Here is a 16137-nt window from a genome sequence, read left to right as displayed (position 1 = left end):
AGCGTGTTCAGGCAGAAACCCGTCCTCAATGAGGACTTCCCACATCATTCAAGCACAATTACTTTATTATACTTAAATGTCCTCGAAAGGAGTCAAGTAACAGCTTGTGCTGTAGGAAACATGTTCGGTAAGTGGTTTGCACCTTGTTACGGTGCAATTACTTGGTATATTTAATCCCTTCAAAATGCTGCAGGATTTATTGAAACAACTAAGTTTGGTTTCAAATGTGAAATGGTCAATTTTTATTATATTTACAGGAATCTCATTACATTTAACCGGTTGAGCAAACAAAGATATTGGAAATAACTTCATTCATATCAATCATCCAGAGTGTACGGTTGGGCAAATTGAGTTAGCATGGATGCACCCAATATGTATGATAGGAGCTGGAGTGATCGTAATTTGTAATAAGTATTCTGCAATAGGCTGCGAGAGCCACGGGACTCAATACAATCTCCGCGGTGCCTCCCTGCATCTCAGTCAGGGAAAGTGTGTAAAGGGACTACACTTGACAGGATTGTGATTTCATTTAACACACACAATTAATATGAATTTATCTAGCTCCCTGGGCTACAGTCCATTAACAACTGTATACAGACCAGCATCATAGGTCAGATGATGCTGCAATAATCAGTAAAATAACATACAAATGTCCCATCAGTGTAATTGATGTAAATTATAGGGAAGTAAATAAAGAACTTGAGGAAGAACTATTTAAGGGGCAAAGCTGAGGACAGAAACTCAAGTACATATTTTTCCAGATATTATTTTTGCAATGTTTTATTCATCCTCAGAATATCTTCTATTTGGGGGTGTTTCACTGGAGTATTTAACTGCAACAAAGCAAAACTAACATCTAGCCTGGTGTGACTGCACAGCCAGTTCAACTGTCCAAACAGGCTTGGCAACAATCTTGTTTAAATTTAACATAATCTTTCTGTAATGAGCTAGTCAAATTAACTGGGATGGGAATAACACTTTTGAGATAGGATTGTTGATTTAAATTTATTCTAGCCCCACTTTGCTTAATTTCTAAATCCATTTATTTTTAACCCCCACAAACCCCCCAACCTGAAATTTGTCTCTAACCTTAATAATAAATAATTTTCTCAAATTCCTCAGTTACCACCACATAAGAACTTATAGCATGCATCATGAGGGTTCTTGAAAATGTGCCTTTATAGGACCAACAAAACGTAAGAACATAAGAACATAAGAACTAGGAGCAGGAGTAGGCCATCTGGCCCCTCGAGCCTGCTCCGCCATTCAATTAGATCATGGCTGATCTTTTGTGGACTCAGCTCCACTTTCCGGCCCGAACACCATAACCCTTAATCCCTTTATTCTTCAAAAAACTATCTATCTTTACCTTAAAAACATGTAATGAAGGAGCCTCAACTGCTTCACTGGGCAAGGAATTCCAAAGATTCACAACCCTTTGGGTGAAGAAGTTCCTCCTAAACTCAGTCCTAAATCTACTTCCCCTTATTTTGAGGCTATGCCCCCTAGTTCTGCTGTCACCCGCCAGTGGAAACAACCTGCCCGCATCTATCCTATCTATTCCCTTCATAATTTTAAATGTTTCTATTTTAAATGTTTCTTTGAATAGAAGATATTCTGAGGATGAATAAACATTAAATGTACAGACCCACACTGAGGGTGGGTCTGTTTTTAGTTGGACACTACCTATTTTCACCAAGGAATTCTATATCCTGGAAGCATCATTTACACCATAGATGCTCTTGCTCCGTTTCCACAGTTTTACCTTCTGCACCTGCCACCGCTTCAGGTGGCTTCAGAACTCTTATCCTTGTCAGCTGATGCCATTAATATTGTCCGGACACTCTGGTGTGAAACATCAGATTTAGTTAAGGGAATAAAATAAAATTCTGACTGGGTAATCTGCAGAGCCAACAATTTCTAAAAATAACTTTTACCGTATTCCATGTCAAGTTTTGTTTGTGCCTTTTTCATAGAAGTTTTACTCAACAACATAGGCCAGATATTACATCTATACTTATAAAATCACTTGCTCTAGCTGTTTTATATGGAACTGTCACGCTCAAGTGACCTCAAAATGTTGTCATTGTCAAACCTAAAGGTACATTTCTTGCATCAATCAGGGATTCAAGGGAACACTTCAACCAATTTATCCCATAGAGCGTTGAAGTACATGCACTATCTAATACAGCACAATTAAATGAATCTGCAACTTTTACATTCATCGCCAGTGTAAACTATTCCAATCCATCCATATCATTCTTTTCCTCAGAAGTACCTTCTTCATGTAGCATTTCAAAGACCATGCCTCTTCACTCTGGTAAATTCACTGCAAAATGATACTCATGGCCAGATTTAGTGCTTCCCTTCCAGTGGGTTTGAAAGCAGGGAAGTATGTTAAATCCAGTGGGTGCCATGCCCAGTAACTACACGCCGCCCCTGCCCCACTGCATTTTTTTACCAGCAGCAGGCTGGATGACAAAGCAGCCTGCCTGCACGTAGACCAAACCTCATCCAATCACTGTCAGGATTTAAATGGCAGGGGGAGGCAGTGCGCGTTCTCTGGGCCATCAGAGGCCCTTCCCAAGGTATTCATATCTTGCCATCAAACGTCACTTCCCCCCAGGGTGTAAACCTCCCCAAAGCCCCCCCCCCCCCCTATTCTAACTGCCCTTCCTCCCTGACCCTGCACCCTCATCCATTGGGGCCTGCTAGCTTAACCCCAGACTCACCTGGCATTGTGGATCCCGTACTGGCTTCACTGCAATGCCGATAATTCCCACCACTCCCAGTAGCACCACAGTACTGCAGAGCTGCTGGCCTCTGATTGGCCAGCAGATCTCCGAGGTGGAACTTTCTGTTTTTAATGGGGCAGATGTCCCTCCTCAGAACTATTAATGCCCACCAGCTCTGACAGCCACACTGAATAACTTTAACTTGGGCATTCCCGAGATTCATTCACCCATTATTACTGTTCCAATTTCAACTTCTGCTGGTACAAATGGATTTGCTGTATCTGCTTTCATCACCATTCGGTCTGTCTTTAAACGTTCATTTGTTTTGTTACTTGTGTCCGGCATGTGGCCTATTTGGAAATCTGTTAACCATCAAGTCTTCTATTCTTTGCCCCTGCAGAATAGCTCCATTTTTCCATGAAGACTGAAGGGAAAGATCATTCCTCAAGCATTTTTCCTTTAAAGCAGCAGGGATTTGACCCAATGGAGTCTCTTTCTCACAGAACTAATTGCCTCAACAGATGAGATACCTTAGCACAATCCATTAAACACTAGCACCTATGAGATCCCTAAAGTGAACGTGGCTGACCCTTTATCCAATTTGTTCAATTCTATGATATAGTGACGATGCCTCATACGCATTTAACAGGTGCTCTTTGTAGATTTCATCCAAGAATTCTATTAGAAAATCCAAACTTCCATCACTATCCAGCTGACTGGAGTCCATCTCAGAAAGTCTTACTTCTTGCAGGAAGGAACAACAGTGGGACCATGTCTTTTCTTTGATTGGATTGTGATTAGCCATGTCTACTCAACAATCCCATTCTTCCACCAGTCACATGGTTTAGATTCCGCGAATATAAATCTTACTTCCTGCCTCTTTCCACAACAACTGCCCGAGTTTTAGTTTTAAGTCCAAAAACGATCCAAAGTTTCCAGCCTTCGCCTTTCGCCAACCATTCTCTGTTACCAAGTTAAAACTCGTGATAGGAGGGCAGTGAAGGATAGAACTGGAGCTGTCATTATACACTTACAAGCTTTTAATCACATTAAATATCATGCAACACTAAGCCAGCAACCACAGTTTTAACCTGTTCTTTTATATATAAAACCGCATATGGGTCCCCAATTAATGCCCACCACTTAAATAAAATTAAACATCCGATTAATATGCAAATAATAGACATAATTGGAGCCAGAGCTTCGTATTAAAATTAGGACCCTACGTTCTTCCCGGATCTCCAAATTTTCAGCAACCCACTACATCAAGAATTCCGTAGGCAATATCTCCAAGAATATTTACTGTTCCTTAATTCTACCTGCTGTGTAACCACTGCTTGGATTCCCTGACTGCTGTAATTGTGGAGTTATTTTAAAATCTAATTGCTGCACAATTGTATAGTCTTTCCTAAAGATCTCATAAGTTAAAATGTGCAGCTTCTAGCCATGATCAACTTGTAACCAGATCTTGGTAATAGCTGCTATGTTGAATTATTTATGCTGAATTTGTGCTCCTAATTCACTTGTTTTATTTACTGTGGTACATGTATTTATACAATACTCTTGCTTGGGCCAACTATCCCCCACCTTCACCATGTGTTTGGCTGGTCTTTTCCTCACATTAATAAGACTTACAAACACCCAAACTAGTTTCAATCTTTTGCCAGCGATCTCTTTGCTCCCTTTGCAAAGCCATGGTGCCTGTCTGATTTGTGTAAAGACCAACCCAATCGACCAACCCAATCTTGTCTGGCATCAAAAGGGACTCCAGCGCCCAGAAATCTGACGTTCCTCCACCCACACCATCCATCAATCACTTGTTGACGATCCTAATCTTGCACTTGCTGGTCCGGTACATTGCACTCGGGAGTTATCCAGAGAACTATGCTGGAGATTCTGCTCTTAACCTACAATGTAACCATTTCCAATCCTTTTGCAGACCCTTGAACCTATTCATCTCTACGTCATTGGCACCCACACAAAAACTGCTGGCTGCCTGCCCTCAGAACCTATTGTATTCACTCTGTGGTATTTTGAGCCCAGGCACCTAAGTAGTAACATCCAATTTCACACCTTATCCTCTGACTATGTAGTCACCACTCACCTTTCCTTCCTGCCTCCACTAAGTGGAAACTTGCTTCCCATCGTCTTACAGCCAGCCACTCATGGGGGAAACTGTCACGATTACTTTCCAGATTTTGTTGATAGTCAAAGTTTCCAACATTGGTGAAGTCCCTTCTTATATTAACGTTACTCTATTATGATAATATTCTGTCACCACTTCATCATTGCAAAAAAGATTACAACAAAGTTACAGGTGGTATCCTGCCCAAGAAATGCTTTGTTCCAACTTCCGGTGACGGGGATGTGCTGAGTAGTCACACATCAAGCTCCTCCTACGAACCCGAAAATAGGCTCTTTTACCCAAAATAGCCTGCTAGAACAGGAAAAAAAGTATCCCCTTGTCCTATCCAACAATAATTCAAGAGAGGATGCCAAACAACAGTAATTCCAGAGGCCTTCAGGAGGCAAGAAATGGAACAAACCAGGAGAAACAAACGGCCAAGACGGCAGACGTAAGAGGCGATGAAGCGCCGGCCACACCAGAACGAGAAGGACTGGCAAACCACACACCGAGTTCCCCCTCACCAGAGGACAGATGGAGGAATTTCCTCTCCAGGGAACTAAGCGAGCATAGGGAAGAGATAAAGACCGATATCGTGCGGTTAAGGTGGTGGTCGCCGAGGCTCTGGCAACAATGCAGGTGGCCCTGGACAAGGCAGAGAGGTGACTGGAGGCCAATCAAGGAACTAGAAAGAGCCTCAACAGACCAGAGTAAAGGATCGCACCCTGGAGGTGGAAATAGTGGGGATGGTCATGGCGCGGTGAAGTCGGTTGGGGGGGGGGGGGGGGGGGGGGGGGAATAGAGGACCAAGAGAACCAGTCACAACACCAAAGCTTCAGAATAGTAGGGTTGGTGGAAAGGATCGAAGGTAGAGACTCCATGGACTATGTGGCCCCGATGCTGGGAAACCTGGTGGGAAGGGACAGCTTCCCCAACCCACCAGAAATAGACAGAGCCCACTGGTCGCTCCAGCCGAGACCCAAGGCCGGAGACCAGCCAAGGGCGATTATCACCAAGATACCAGGGCCGGGAAAGAATCCTGGGCTGTGCCAGGCAGACAAGGACCTTCAATTGGGAAGGGCAGCAGATCAGGATTTACCAAGATATTGAGGCAGACCTGGCCAAGCACCGAGCAGAGTTCAACAGGGTGAAGGCGGCCCTTTACACAAGCCAAGTAAAATTTGGGATGCTGTACCCGGCTAAACTCTGGGTTACATTCCAGGGCAGGGAGCTTTTCTCTGTGACCCCTGCCGACTCCTAGAAAACAGGCTGAGAAAGCAGCAGCAAAGACAGCGGTGAGAAGATCACCAGAAGGGACTTCAATCAACATGAGAGACACTTTACGCAGGACTGCACTGCCTCACTTTGAATACTGTAACTAAAGCAGAGGAAAGAAGGGGTGCGAGCAGTGGAACGTAGGAAAGGGTACAGAGGATGGCAGGAGGGGAGACCTGACAGTGAGCGAACGGTAGACACATAGCCAACCCCAAGAGGAAGCTCATCACACTGGCTGGAAAGCTAGCACCAGGAGGTATGGGTGAGAGGGGGGCGGTGGAGCGTCTCCTGCAGGGGAGAGTGCCTGGCAATGGAGGGGATACACAACACAAATAGTGGGACAACCAGGGGAGTAAACGGGGGTGGGGAGTAAGGAGGGGGGGACAGTGACAAGGCAGAGGGGGAGAGAGAAAGGGGAGCAAAGAATCATTGGGGAAATATTGGGATAAAGATGGTAAGAGCATTAGGCTGAGGGGGGGGGGGGGGGGAGGAGGAGGGGGGGAAGAAACAATAAGGCATAGAACCCAACCATACCTAACATGAAATCGCATACGTAACACCACACTACCCGAGCAGGTCCCAGTCGGAAGATCAAACAAACAAAGAAGACAGATAGCAAGAAGGGGAGAGGGATTGGGAAGAAAAGGGGGGAGTTGGGATCAGGCCAAGTCAAAACTAGTCACTTGCAGAGAAATATGAATTGTAACCGATGTATATCGTTTCTGTGTATGTTCACTTTCATCTTTGTTTTGTATTTTAAAAAAACCCCGAAAAAAAAGTTTCTTTAAAAGCACTTTGTTCCCATGGTGACAGTGTTGCTGAAAGGTATGTTAGTGCAAAGCCATTCACCTGTGCTTCAGATTAACAATAGTTGAATTTAACAAATGGTTCATTAACTGGAGTAAAGTGTGTGTAAAGTTTCTCTACCTTCCATCCACCAGCAGAACTGGATTGCTGAAGACTGATTTGGCTTGGTTGCTATGGTTTTATCAGAGTGTGTGTATTCATGGTTGATGACCGTATCGTAATATTGAATCACGTCAGATTTATTTGTCAAAAGATTTGTGAGAAACATGGGGCTGCTCATTATGCTTGGGCCTCCCATTATCAGATGCAGAAGCCTGCGGGCTTTTCAGTAAAGCCCCAGGTGTCAATATTCCATGCACTGGGAATATTTGCAACTGGGGCTATAGTTGGCATCAAGTCTGCACAACACTCTCAAAATGATGGAGTTATGGGGCCATCCTGTAGCATGGCGGGACTGCCTGAGGAACAGGTGCTTTAGGACTCAATTCAAACATTTAAAATTCAGTCTCTTGCTAAAGGACCACATTTACTTTGCCATCTCTAAGCACACCTTCAATCGCTCATGCTTCGAAGGATCATATTGTCGCACAGTTGGACAAAAATCTTTTCAGCAGATAGCAGCCCTTCACTGGCTGCCAGCACCTGACATACTGGTCTTTGATATATTCCCAGGCCGGGATTTTCCAGTTCTGCTCACCCCGAGGCTAGAAATCCCTGCCCGGGATCAACAGACCCTCCAATGGTCGGTCAAAACTTCCGTCCTGCCTGCAACTATTCCCGCGGCAGGCGGGGTTGACACATTTACCCTCAGTGTTTACTATATGCCAGGTGTGTTAATATATTGACCTTGCATTATTGAGCAATGTCAGACCATTTTCTAAGGGACAGAGTGGTCCTGACAGTTCTGCACCACTTACTGCATTATAGACTCAAAGACATTGTGCCTAATTTACCTGATTACCATCGCTGAATCATGCACTATCAATCAACATCCTGGGGGTTACCATTGATCAGAAACTGAACTGGACTAGCCATATTAATACCAGTGCAGGTTAAAGGCTAGGAATCCTACGGCAAGTAACTCGCCTTCTAACCCCTGACCGACCCCCCCCCCCCCCCCCCCCCCCCCCCCCCAAGTCTGTCCACCATCTACAAGGCACAAGTCAGGAGTGTAATGGAATACTCTCCACTTGCCTGGATGAGTGCAGCTCCAACAACATTCAAGAAGCTCAATACTATCCAGGACAAAGCAGCCGCCTTAATTGCTCCCTCTTCCACAAACATTCAAACCCTCCACAACTGATGAACAGTGGCAGCCGTGTGTACCATCTACAAGACGCACTGCAGTAACTCACCAAGGTTCCTTAGACAGCACCTTCCAAACCCATGACCACTACCACCTAGAAGGACAAGAGCAGCAGATACCTGGGAATCCCACCACCTGGAGGTTCCCGTCCAAGTCACTCAGCACCGTGACGTGGAAATACATCGCTGTTCATTCACTGTCACTGGGGCACATTCTGGAAATCCCTCCCTAACAGCACACTGGGTGTACCTACAACTCAAGGACTGCAACAGTTCATGAAGGCAACTCACCACCACCTTCTGAAGGGAGACTAAGGATGGGCAATAAAGCTGGCCTTACCAGCGATACTCACATCCTGTAAATGAATTAAATGAATTTTTTAAAACCTGAATGGGAACAGAGTACCATAGCGTGATTAGCCGGGAGTTTCCTGGTGCTCGGAGCGCTGAGCAACACCACGCTATTGAGCGGGCAAATCGAGAGCCTCAGAGGGGAATGCGTGGACGAGATTGCACTTCCTCCTGTTTTCTGCACTGCACTCTGCTTGCCGGAACTACTCGGTGAAGGGAGAGATCGGGGCGCCATTTTAAAATGGCATCCCCATCTTTCCACCCCTCGATGCGACCCCTGAACCCTCCCTAGCCTCAACTCATCTATGAGAGAATCCTCACATGGAGAAATCAAGAACAAAGTTAAGGATTCCACACAATTAAAATAAGTCATTGCAATACTTTTATCAAATTCACCTGAGAATTACCTCAACAGAATGTGCATTGTTGCTTAAAATAGGTCGATGAGGTCAGAGGCATCACAAGACAGTACTGCTCGTACTTCTGACCGAATAAAACACATACCAAAACATGGTAAACAGTGATATAACAATGGAACAAAAAAGGCAGCTATAAATTAATTCAAAAATCAATTTTGTAAAAGGCTAAATGCCGCAGAATAAAACTGTGTACAAGTTTGCAATACCTTATTGAAACATGTTCCACATCAGCAATGCCTGCATCACTGCACAGAGAAGGGGAAGGAGGAATTGACTCTGCATTATCACCATATACAGTATTGCTGGAAAAAAAATGGGTAAACATGAGTAGAACCACATCTACCATGGCACAGACATACACACAGATCCAATACTCGGTGATTTGAACTAGCTCAATAAACAAAAGCAAAACAATGTTCTTCCAATGATCTGAATTGTTTTAAGTTACAAAATCTATAATAGATGGAAAATCCTGTGTGGTGTGTCAATTGTCGAATTTATGTTACCGGCTGAAGAGACTTATTAAACTGTCCCACTGGTACACTGAGAAGCTGATAGAAGCTATTGTGCTGTCATTTCTCTCCAGCTAGATAGATGGAATCCATGTATCTTTGATCTACTGAGGGTCATCAGGGAAATGAGTTTCATCATCAAGAGTTCAATTTCCAGGGCCACTTGTTGGACTGTGGGGGTGGAGAGCTTAAAGAATAACAGGTTTGTAAAGGTTGTACTTTAAGCTGCAGCTGAGGTAAATCTTTAGGTTCCCCATAAGCACTGCTCTGACTGCATTGCCTGAGGGGACCTGGTACCAGATAGACAAAGGGAGATGTTCCATTTGATCGGACTGTTAGCTCTCGCAGAAAGAAAAGAGAACACAACAAATTGCACTCTGTGACTCCATTAAAATCTTGGGACCCATGATAACCTTTGCCTCCATCTGCTTTTGTCACAGATACACGCAATGAAAGCTTTTACTGTTGAAGGCTGAAAGTCTCTCTGAATCGTTAGAGGATTTACATCTTGCTGTTCCCTGGGCAGTTAATTGTGAATACATGTCTGAACATGATCATGTTCTGGCCAGGTTTTTTTAAATTCTAGAAATATAAAAATAAAAAGATTTTGCTATGTCATAGAATTATGTGTCATACATGTGCAAATGATTCCTATCTCCCAGCAGTTTACTCTTTATCTGTCTAAAACACCATAGCACATGGTAATCCTTACTCAGAATAAGAAAGCTGTTAATAAGAACTTTTCACCACATACTATAGCTCTTTTAGGAGATGTGCTGTATCAAATGATGCCTCATCTGTACCATTTGATTGCAGGGGTGAGGTAAAATTTGCAGGTGGAAGAAAAGGGTCGACTTGCTCTCCACAGTCACAAGGCACAGGACTACTGAAGAATAAGAAAGAACTGTCAATAACACATCTCAAAGCATGCCTTAACTTCCTAAAAAGGCTGCGAGTAACAATTTGCAGCAGTACTATCATACAAAACAGTTAAAATCTTAAAAGGTGCCTTTAAAATGACTGACAACATTTCCATGCAATAGCAATCCTATATTAAGAGGATGCCTTTCTAAAATAAACATAATGTAAATGTCGCCACAGCCCCATAGGGTGCTCTCTCCTTTTGAGAGCTGACCGGTGGTGATTTAACCTGAGGGTCACCACACCTCAGACAAAGTTTGAGAAGTGAGAAGGCGGAGCCTTCATGAATAACCTCAGCCGGCACAGGAATTGAACCTGAGCTGTTAATGTCGCTCCACCTCACAAACCAGGTTAGCTCAGTTGGCTGGACAGCTGGTTTGTGATGCAAAGCGAGGCCTACAGCACGGATTCAATTCCCGTACCGGCTGAGATTATTCATGAAGGCCCCGCCTTCTCAACCTTGCCCCTTGCCTGAGGTGAGGTGATCCTCAGGCTAAATCACCACCAGTCAGCTCTCCCCCTCAATGGGGAAAGCAGCCTATTATCATCTGGAATTATGGCGACTTTAATTTATTTTCATGCCATCAGTTAGAGGGATTGTTATTTACAGTAAGTGAATAGAAAGGCAAATGAAACATTCCATTTATTGCAAGGGGAATGGAACATAAAAGGGCCATTTTACTGCTGCTGTACAGGGCACTGGTGAGGCAGTTTTGGTCTCCATATTTGAAAAAATATAGAGGGCGCGATCTACCAGCCGCATTGCGCCCGAACGGGAGCACAATGTAGTCGGAGGTGCCGGGAGAAGCCTCCTGTGGGCTTCCCGGCAGCCAATGTGCCTTGTGAGATCTACCCAGATCTCATGGGTCATCGTGATCAGAATCCCGTCCACAATTTGCGTGACCAAGTCTCATGCACCTAAGTAGGTTTAAAACCCACTTAGGCATGCTCACCCGGGAGCTACCGGTCTCCCGACATCTAATGGTCTCCCCAGCGAGTCCCCAACCGAGTGCCATTCAGTACTGGTCCACTCAAGCATGGACCAGATGGAATGTCACCTGGAGGGGTCTCCCGGGTCACCGAAGGTCCCTGGATGGTCAGGGACAGGACAGGATGGCCGCATGGCTTTCCCCCTGGAACATGGGCACTTTGACACTGCCAGGCTGGAACGTTGGCACTGCCAACCTGGTAGGAGCACTGCCAGGGTGCCAGAATGGCAGTGCCAGGGTTCTCAGGTGCCATGGTGGTACTGCCAAAGGTTATGGCCTTACGGAGGGGGGGTTTGAAGAGTGGGGGTGGAGGGATCCAGGACAGGTATGAAGAAGCCTCTGGAAGTTTGGGGGGGTGAAGGGTAGGGGGCTTGGAAGGGGGCATTGGAAGGCCTGAAGGGGGGGGGGGGCCTTAGCCACCCCATATCAAGGTGTCATCACTTGGGGGCATGTGCGGTAATGCCCAGGTGTGGGGGAGATATTGCCCATGGGTGGGGAGCACACACCCTCTTAGAGATCAGGGCACTATTTCAAAATGGTGGGGCAGCACAGTGGCACAGTGGTTCGCATTGCTGCCTATGGCGCTGAGGACCCGGGTTCGAATCCTGGCCCTGGGTCACTGTCTGTGTGGAGTTTGCACGTTCTCCCCGTGTCCGCGTGGGTTTCGCCCCCACAACCCAAAGATGTGCAGGTTAGGTGGATTGGCCACGCTAAATTGCCCCTTAATTGGAAAAAATTATTGGGTACTCTAAATTTATTTTTAAAAAACTATTTCAAAATGGTGGCCTGATCTCTGAGGAGCCAGTCTGGCCAGTAAGTTGAACTCCCAGTGATGAAAATAATTTTAAATGGGGGCTTGACCGGGGGGGAAACTCTCCAGGGCCCAAAAATGTGACTAAGTGTGGTTAGATAGCCAACAGAGCTAGAAGCAAAACCCAGCACAATCAATCTGTTAGATTGTGCTCATAATTGCCTTAGAAACAGTTCAGAGACAGTTTACTCAACTCATTCCTGGGATGAGGGGCTTATTTTATGAAAAAAGGTTGAACAAGTGGGCCCCACCCATGAGAAGTTTAGAAGAATGAGAGATGATGGCTTGGATTCTCCAAATTCCCGGCTAAGTGTTTACGCCAGTGTAAACATTGGAGTGTTTCATGCCGGCGTCAATGTGCCCCTTGGCCCAGCGATTCAGGGCCCACAGGGGGCCAGCATGATGCCGGAAGGCTACACACCGGCGCATGCACATGGTGGCCGTTTCTGCGCCGGCGCCACGCAATATGGCGTAGCGACACAGTGGTTTGGCACGGAAGAAGGTAGGCCTCTAGGCCTCCCCCCCACCAGCCACCCCCGATCACGGGCTTGGCCATCGTGGAGGACCCCCCGGAGTCTGATCCCCCCCCTCCCCCCCCCCCCCTCCCCCCCCCCACCAGGATGGCCAGTGCGACCGTGGGTCCGTGCTCCCGCCGGGTGGAGCCAGGTTGGAACCACACCAGCAGAATTCGGCGGGCACTCGTTTGGTCGATCACGGAGAATAGGCGCGGGGGCCGCTTTCAACGTCCCCCGACTGGCACCGATTCTCCGGCCGCCGGATATGATGGCCGGAATTCGGGATTCAAAGGTCTCCGGTCACGTCCCGGCGTCAGTGAGAGCGGCGTGGCGGGAATTTCCAGCATCTCCGACCCAGTGGGGCTCTGAGAATCCCGACCGATCTTCTTGAAATATACAAGTTCCTGAGGGGACTTGATAGGGTAGATACTGAGAGGATGGTTCTCCTTGCAAGAGGGATTGGACCTAAGGGACACAGCTTAAGAATAAGCGGTCTACCATCTAAGACAGAGATGCAGAGAAATCTATTCCCTCAGAGGGTCATTGTCTGTGGGATTCGCTTCCCCAGAGAGCAGCAGAGGCTGGGTCATTGAATTTATTCACGGCAGAGTTAGATTGACTTTTTTTTTAAATTTAGAGTACCCAATTCATTTTTTCCAATTAAGGGGCAATTTAGCCGGGATCGAACTTGGGACCTTGGCACCGTGAGGCCGCAGTGCTAACTCACTGCGCCACCGTGCTGCCCCGAGTTAGATCGACTTTTTACAGACAAAGGGGTCAATGGTTATGGAGGGAGGTGGCAAAGTGGAATTGAGACCACAGCCAGATCAGCTATGATCTTACCGAATGGCGGAACAGACACAAAGCATTGATTGGCCTCCTGAGTCCTATGTTCCTAGAGCCGCAGATCCCTTCATCCAAATATGATCAAGTTCTTACGCTGTGAATAAAGGCTTTCTTTGTGTTTCGTGTTAGAATGCATTTTCTGTTTTCGCTGCTCGTGGTGCACAGCACTGTATTGGCTTGGAAAGCTCGCTGAAAAATACATGACATCTGTTTTCTGACTTCTTTTGACTTATTCTGAGGTGCCTGCAGTACACTATCGTGCTAGATTGCACACAGCATTTGCCTTTTTAGGTAAATGGTAATTGGTAGCCAAAAAACAATTGGAATGCAAAGAGGGTGATTCATTTGGTAACCTATCAGGATGCAGTGTACCCTTTATCTGGTTGAATTAGTTTGAGAAGACCTATATCTTCAGACAGACTGGAAGCAGTTATTCAAGTTATAATGAAAGTTCCCAATAAACCTCATGGCAGCTGTTCCAATAAAGTTAATTTTAGAACGCAGCATCAAATAACGACATTTAGAAACACAACGTGTTCCCTTGTGTGATGACATCTGTAGTCAACGGCATCTGGACTGATAACCTTATTTGTATTATCAATCCCTCCGGCCTAAAAATACAGAACAGGATAAACCGCACAGCTCAGGCATGACTCATCTCTCTTGTATTTGTGATCCTCATGCTGTAAGGCGATTATCATAGCTACCCTCGTAGGCTTGATGTGATCTTTACCAGCATCCAGGCATTTAGATTAGAACCAAAAGTTTGGATTTCTTTGGAATTAATGTTGGTGTCAGAAGCCCTCCAGTCCACCTTAACTATTTTAAAAAAAAATTTAGAGTACCCAATTCTTTTTTTCCAATTAAGGGGCAATTTAACATGGCCAATTGACCTACCCTGCACATCTTTTTTAGTTGCGGGGGTGAGACCCACGCAGACACGGGAAGAATTAACTAAATTAAAGGAAAAATGCGGACACATTTTCCAAGTGTATTGGGAATCAAACACTATTTTTCACTGCCAGAGATCATCATATACACACTAAATTACAAGCAAAATGATTTAAGTATACATGTTCAAGAAAAACTATTTTCTCGAGTTCTCCAATGACCAATTATACTGGCTCAATTACTAAGAAAAGGAAAATGACCCTGACCGTGTATTTGAATTGACAAACCAATATAAAATCAATGTGAGCCAAAGTAGATTGTCCATCAGTTCATCCAAAGTGGCCAAATTCTGATGACATGCATAGGCGAGATCTTCCAGCTGTTCACACCTGCGAGATCTCTGATCCCACCGACAGTGCACCCCCACCACGGGTTTCTAGGTGGCGTGGGGTGGATTCAATGGGATGCAGCCAACAGTAGGCTGCCTCCTGCTGCTGAGAAACACGCGGTGGGGAGGCCCGAGAATCTCGTCCATGGTGTTTTCAATTTGGTCTGGACTCAAGACTTAATTCACAGCAGTGCCACTTTCAAATTGCAGCTGAAAGCTGAAGATATCAGTGTCTATGTCTCAATTTGGCTAGAAGGCTTCAAATTTCCTTTGCAGTGAAAACTTGAGCCACACAAGTGCCAGGCAATGATTAAATCTCCAACAATAGAAGATCTAACCACCAGGCCATAGCATTCAATGGAATTACCATTCTTGAATTCCCCACTTTCAATATTCCAGGGCATTGACCAAAAGCTGAACTGGACTAGCTATAAAATACCATTGTTACAAGACCAGGTCAAAGGCTAGGAATCCTGAGGAGAGTAACTCACCTCCTGACTCCCCTCAGAAAGCTCAACACCATCCAGGACAAAGCAGCCCACAAACATACACTCCCTCCGCCACTGATAACTCGGTAGAGGCAGTGTGTACCATCTACAAGATCTCCAGGAACTCACCAAGGCTCCTTTAACAGCATCTTCCAAAGATATGACCACTACCATCAGGACAATAGTTACATAGGAACACCACCACCCAGAAGTTCCCCTCCAAGTCATTCACTCTCCTGACTTGGAAATATATCGCCGTTCCTTCCCTTGAATGAATTATTCAAAAATCACAGGGTGGTAGTGAACGGAAACCAATCTGTCATCTGACTGACAGGAAGTAATTATTCACCTGACACTCATTTGTTTTACGACAAGTAGCCACCCAGCTGAGAGCTTTGAAAAATATAGCACATGTTAGGCTAAGCCACTAAATACGGACGAATGACTTATTTTTTCAGAAACAATAGGATTGTACCCTTATATATATAAAAATGTGCAGTACCTTAAAGTAGATTGTTCATCCTGGAGAGGTGCATCACCCTTTGGAAGAGAAGGAAAATCCACGAGCAGAGCAGAGCTGTCCGTATCTTTGATATCACAAGGCACAGCAGTACTGGTAACACAGAAGTAATTTTTTTTAAATGAGCGTCTTTTAAAGTGATGCCACAAAGATTTTTACAAATCATTCCTACAATTCAGCTGGGGAAACTCCAATCGGCAAACTGAATGAAATTTGAAAAAAAAAAACCTACTGGTGGC

General features: G+C 45.3%; 1 protein-coding gene across 2 annotated transcripts in view; it reads right to left on the bottom strand.

Annotated features, from left to right (window-relative positions):
* LOC119950753 overlaps window positions 1-16137 on the bottom strand; it is a 354917-nt gene that overhangs the window by 187125 nt on the left and 151655 nt on the right. For both annotated transcript variants that reach the window (XM_038773466.1, XM_038773467.1), the window contains 3 exons: window positions 15881-15991; window positions 10284-10415; window positions 9224-9319 (listed from right to left, as the gene is read on the bottom strand). In XM_038773466.1, coding sequence (XP_038629394.1) covers window positions 9224-9319; window positions 10284-10415; window positions 15881-15991 — 339 coding nt within the window. The remainder of the gene's footprint in view (window positions 1-9223; window positions 9320-10283; window positions 10416-15880; window positions 15992-16137) is intronic.

Source organism: Scyliorhinus canicula, chromosome 16 (genome assembly GCF_902713615.1).
Source record: "Scyliorhinus canicula chromosome 16, sScyCan1.1, whole genome shotgun sequence".
Taxonomy (NCBI): domain Eukaryota; kingdom Metazoa; phylum Chordata; class Chondrichthyes; order Carcharhiniformes; family Scyliorhinidae; genus Scyliorhinus; species Scyliorhinus canicula.
This window is presented reverse-complemented; position numbering and strand designations above follow the sequence as displayed.